The 6,005-nt window shown below is 42.0% G+C and overlaps 1 protein-coding gene across 1 annotated transcript in view; it reads right to left on the bottom strand.

Annotated features, from left to right (window-relative positions):
* Positions 1-718: 718 nt before the first annotated feature.
* The window catches only part of LOC119571403 (collagen alpha-2(IX) chain-like), a gene marked incomplete at its 3' end in the record, with an annotated part of 5,607 nt that continues 320 nt past the window's right edge, over positions 719-6,005 (bottom strand). Inside the window, exons 2-5 of the mRNA XM_037918725.1 lie at positions 5,930-5,994; positions 5,672-5,681; positions 5,329-5,546; positions 719-869 (exon numbers count right to left, since the gene is read on the bottom strand). Coding sequence (XP_037774653.1) covers positions 719-869; positions 5,329-5,546; positions 5,672-5,681; positions 5,930-5,994 — 444 coding nt within the window. The remainder of the gene's footprint in view (positions 870-5,328; positions 5,547-5,671; positions 5,682-5,929; positions 5,995-6,005) is intronic.

Here is a 6,005-nt window from a genome sequence, read left to right as displayed (position 1 = left end):
TATTTATTATATATATATATTAATATTTTCATATATATAATATATATTATATATATATCATATATAAAATTAAAAAGGTATATATATTTTTTATAGTATAAAAATTATTAATAATATAATATATACTATACTAATATAGATATATATATACTATATCCTTACGACTGTCTCGACTAAAAGACCTAAAAGCCTTAAAACCCTTAAACGACCTCCAACTCACCTTTCATGACCCTAAAACGACCCTAAAACGACCCTAAAGACTCACCATCGTCTCCTTCGGCTCCCTTCTGCACGACCCTAAAACGACCTCTTAAGACCCGTATTTCTCCTAAAACGACTCACCACGACCCTGAAAACGACTCACCACGACCCTGAAAACGACTCACCACGACCCTTCCACGACTCACCATCGTCCCCGTCGCCCCCCTACTGCACGACCCTGAAAACGACTCACCACGACCCTGAAAACGACTCACCACGACCCTGAAAACGACTCAAAACGACCCTGAAAACGACTCACCATCGTCCCCGTCGGCGCCTTACTGCACGACCCTGAAAACGACTCACCTCGACCCTGAAAACGACTCAAAACGACCCTGAAAACGACTCACCACGACCCTGAAAACGACTCACCACGACCCTGAAAACGACTCACCACGACCCTTCCACGACTCACCACGACCCTTCCACGACTCACCACGACCCTTCCACGACTCACCATCGTCCCCGTCGGCGCCCTTCTCCGCCCTTGCCGGGTGCCCCTGGCACCCCGCCCTCCCCCGCGGTGCCCGGCGAGCCTGGGGGGCCCCTGAAGCCTAGGCCCCCGGGTCGTCCGTCGTAGCCGTCCTCGCCGGGCAGCCCTGGTGTCCCTGGGAAGCCCTGGGGTCCTGGAGGGCCCCTGTGGGTTCAGGGGGGGAGGGGGAAGGAGGGGGAAGGAGGGGGGATTAATTTTTGATATATATAATTTTTTATATAATTTTTTTTATATATTTTTATACAATTTTATATATTTTTATATATATATATCTTATATTTCTTATATATAATTTTATATAATTTTATATAATTTATATATATATATTTTTTTTTTATATATAATTTGGGAATTATATAAATATTTGCGTTCATTTATCATCCAATCTCTTTCTCTCTCTCTCTCTCTCTCTTTATGTATCTCTCTCTCTCTCTCTCTCTCTCTCTCTCTCTCTCTCTCTCTCTCTCTCTCTCTTCTCTCTCTCTCTCTCTTTCTCTCTCTCTTTCTCTCTCTCTCTTTATGTATCTTTATGGATCCCTGGGAAGCCCTGGGGTCCTGGAGGGCCCCTGTGGGTTCAGGGGGGGAGGGGGAAGATTTTTTTTTTTTCATAATATTTTATATTATTTATATATATATATATTTTTTTATATAATTTTATTATATGTATAATTTTACATAATTTTTTTTATATAATTTTTTTTTCATATATAATTTTATATATTTTTTTATATATAATTTTGATATATAATTTATATAAATAGATATTTGCGTTCACTTATCATCCACCGATCTCTTTCTCTCTCTCTCTCTTTCTCTCTCTCTCTCTCTCTCTCTCTCTCTTTCTCTCTCTCTCTCTTTCTTTCTCTCTCTCTCTCTCTATCTCTTTCTCTCTCTCTCTCTCTCTCTCTCTCTCTCTCTCTCTCTCTCTCTCTCTCCCTCTCACTCTCTCTCTCATCCACCTCCTCATCCACCCCCTTTATCCACCTTCTCATCCACTCATCCACCACCTATAAATCGTGGAATCGCGAACGGTCGTAATCCCCGGGAGGCCGGATTTTCGCCTCATCCACTCTCTCTCTCGTACTCTCTCTCTCTCTCTCTCTCTCTCTCTCTCTCTCTTCTCTCCTCTCTCTCTCTCCCTCGCTTCTCTCTCCCTCTCATCCACCCCCTTTATCACCTCCTCATCCACTCATCCACCTCCTCATCCACTCATCCACCCACCTATAAATCGTGGAATCGAACGGGTCGTAAATCCCCGGGAGGCCGATTTCGCCTCATTCACTCTCTCTCTCTCTCTCTCTCTCTCTCTCTCTATCTCTCTCTCTCTATCTCTCTCTCTCCCTCTCAATCTATCTCTCTCTCACTCATCCACCTCCTCATCCACTCATCCACCTCCTCATCCACTCATCCACCTCCTCATCCACTCATCCACCCACCTATAAATCGTGGATGGTCGTAATCCCCGGGAGGCCGATTTCGCCTCATCCACTCTCTCTCTCTGTCTCTCTCTCTCTCTCTATCTCTCTCTCTCTCTCTCTCTCCCTCTATCTCTCTCTCTCATCCACCCCCTCATCCACCTTCTCATCCACTCATCCACCCACCTATAAATCCAGTCTCTCTCTCTCTCTCTCTATCTATCTATCTTCCTATCTCTCTACCTCTCTCTCTCTCTCTCTCTCTCTCATCCACCCCCTTTATTCACCTCCTCATCCACTCATCCACCTCCTCATCCACTCATCCACTCATCCACTCATCCACCCACCTATAAATCGTGGAATCGAACGGGTCGTAAATCCCCGGAGGCCCCGATTTCGCCTCATCCACTATCCACTCTCTCTCTCTCTCTCTCTCTCTCTCTTTTCCCTCTCTTTCCCCTCTCACTCTCTCTCTCATCCACCCCCTTTATCCACCTTCTCATCCACTCATCCACCCACCTATAAATCGTGGAATCGAACGGGTCGTAAATCCCCGGGAGGCCGATTTCGCCGCATCCACTTATCCACCCTCTCTCTCTCTCTCTTCTCTCTCTTTCCCTCTCTTTCCTCTCTCTCTCCCTCTCATGCCACCCCCTTTTATCCACCTTCTCATCCACTCTCCACCCCCCTTCATCGTGGAATCGAACGGTCGTAATCCCCGGGAGGCCGATTTTTCGCTCTCCACTTTCCACTCTCTCTCTGTCTCTCTCTCTCTCTCTCTTCCCTCTCTTTCCCTCTCTCTATCAGCCTCTCAATCACCACCTTTATCCACCTTCTCATCCACTCCATCCACCCCACCTATCACTCGTGGAATCGAACGGGTCGTAAATCCGCCCGGGAGGCCGATTTCGCTCACCCACTCTCTCTCTCTCTCTCTCCCCTCTTCCCCCTCTCATTTCTCTTTTCTCATCCCCCCCCTTTAAACCACCTCCTCATCCACTCTCCCCCAGCTAAAAATCGTGGAATCGAACGGGTCGTAAATCCCCGGGAGGCCGTTTCCCTCAACCCCTTATCCCTCTCTCTCTCTCCCCTCTCTATCTCTCTCTCCCTTTTCTCTACTATCTACCCCCCCATCCACCTCCTCACCCCCCCCTTTATCCCCCTTTCCCTCATCCACTCATCCATCACCCAACCCACCTAAAAATCGTGGAATCGAAGGGGTCGAAAATCCCCGGGGGGCCGTTTTCCCCCACGGGCCCCGGGGGGGCCGCCCGGGCCCGGCCCGGGCCTCCGTCTCCCGGGAAAAACGGGGTAATAGGGGGAAATGAAAGAGAAAAAGGGAAAGGGGGGAAATGAAAGAGAAAAAGGGGAAAAAGGGAATGAAAGGAAAAAGGAAGGGAAAGAGAAGAAGAAAAAAGGGGGAAAATAAAAGGAAAAAGGGAATGGGATAAAAGAGAAGAAGGGAAAAAGGGAATGAAAAAAGGAAGAAAGGGGGAAATGAAAGAGAAAAAGGGGAAAAAGGGAATAAAAGAAAAAAGGGGAAATGGGGGAAATTTAAAAGAGAAGAAGGGAATAGGGAAAATGAAAGAGAAAAAGGGGAAAAAGGGAATAAGGAATGAAAGAGAAAAGGGAAAAGGGAAGGAAAGAGAAGAAGGGAAAGGGGAAAATAAAAGGAAAAGAAGGGAAAAAGGGAAAAAAATGGGAAAAAGGGAATAAAAAGAGAAAAGGGAAAAAGGGAAAAAAAGAAAAAGGGGAAATGGGGGAAAAATGAAAGAGAAAAAGGGGAAAAAGGGGAAATGAAAGAGAATAAGAAAGAAGGGAAGGAAAGCGAAGAAGGGAATAAGGAAATGAAAGAGAAAAGGGAATAAGCGAATTAGCGAATTAGCGAAGAAGAAGAGAATAAGGGAATAAGGAAAAAGAAGAATAAGAAGGAGAAGAAGAAGAAAAAAAAATTTTTGTCACCACATATACTAATAATAAATATCCCAATATAAAAATAAAAAAATAAAAAAATTAATTTTTAAATTGGGTTTAAATTTAAATTTAATTAAATTAAAAATTAATTAATTAGATTAATTCCCCCTTTCTAGAAAAAAATGCAAAAAAAAAATCTATATATAAAATAAATTAATTATTAATTAATAAAATTAACTGTTAAATTTAAATACAAATTGATTAAAAAAATTTAAATTAAAAATATTAATTAATTTGTATTAATTAAAAAAAAACCTACTCTACTCTGTACTTTCCTGAAAGCCATGCAATAAAAAAAAAATCTATTAATTCATTAAAAATTCATCTATTAATTTAATCTTTTTAATTATTAAACCCTTTTAAAAATCTTTAAAAATTCAACCCCTTACCCTGTCCCCCTTCCGGGCCGGGAAAACCCCACAAAAAAAAAAAAGAAAAAAATCTTATTTACAAATTGACTGTTTAAATTTTTTACAAAAAATTAATATTTTAATTTAAATTTAAATTTAAAAAAACCTCTACTTCCCCCCTCCCCGGAAAGGGCCCCAAAAAAATATATATAAAATACAAATTTAAATTAATTAATAAAAATTTAAAATTTAAAAATTATTAATAGATTAATTTTTAAATTGATAAAATTTAATTTAATTAACGCTACTCCCCCCTGTCTCCCTTCCTGCCGGGAAACCCACCAAAAAAAAAAAAAAAAAAAATCTATCTATATACAAATTGATTAATAGATTAATTACTACAAATCAATTAAGAGTTTAATTAATTAATTAGATAAAGCCGCTTACTCACCCTGCCCGGAAAGCCACGCAAAAAAATATATATATAAATACGAATTAATTAATTAATACAAATTAAATAATACAAATTAATTAATAGATTAATTAATTAATTGATACAAATTAATTAATTAACGCTACTCACCCTGTCTCCCTTCCTGCCGGGAAACCCACCAAAAAAAAAAGAAAATCTATATATATACAAATTAATTAATAGTTTAATTAATTAATTAGATAAAGCCGCTTACTCACCCTGTCTCCCTTCCTACCGGGAAAGCCATGCAAAAAAAAAATCTATCTAATTTTAATTTTAATTAATTAATACAAATTAATTAATAGATTAATTAATTAACGCTACTCACCCTGTCTCCCTTCCTGCCGGGAAAGCCGGCCATGCCCGGGGCGCCCTTAAAGCCCTTGGCCCCGAGCGGCCCCACCTGGCCCGGCCGCCCCGTCTTGCCCTTCTGGCCGTCGCTTCCCCTCTGGCCCTTGAAGCCCTTTTCCCCGAGGGCGCCGCCGTAGCCCACGCTGCCGGGCCCGCCCTCGGGACCCCGGTTGCCTGGGTAACCGGGCTCGCCCGAGGGCCCGTAAGGGGGCTGGATCACCTGTTGGCTCCTGAGGGAGGGGAGGTAAGGAGGTAATATTATAAAATAAATAAAAGAAAATAGAATATACATTTTAAGTATAGGAAATAAGATACCGAGGGCCCGTACGGAGGGCCCGTAGGGGGGTTGGCTCACTTGCTGGCTCCTGAGGGGGGGAAGGGGGTAAGGGGGTAATATTATATTATGTAATTATATTATATATAATAATATATTAATATATATTTTATATGAGATATTTGTGTTAATTATATCTATGTTAATTAAAGGGACCCCGGTTCCCTGGGAAACCGGGTTCACCTGCTGGCTCCTGAGGGAGGGGGAGGGGGAAGGAGGTAATATTATATTATATTATATTATATTTGTGTTAATTATATCTATGTTAATTAAAGGGACCCCGGTTCCCTAGGTAACCGGGCTCGCCCGAGGGCCCGTACGGGGGCTGGATCACTTGCTGGCTCCTGAGGGGGGG

The sequence above is a fragment of the Penaeus monodon genome, unplaced genomic scaffold, assembly GCF_015228065.2.
Source record: "Penaeus monodon isolate SGIC_2016 unplaced genomic scaffold, NSTDA_Pmon_1 PmonScaffold_613, whole genome shotgun sequence".
Classification (NCBI taxonomy): Eukaryota; Metazoa; Arthropoda; class Malacostraca; order Decapoda; family Penaeidae; genus Penaeus; species Penaeus monodon.
The sequence above is the reverse complement of the archived record's forward strand: the minus strand, read 5'-3'. Positions and strand labels throughout refer to the sequence as shown.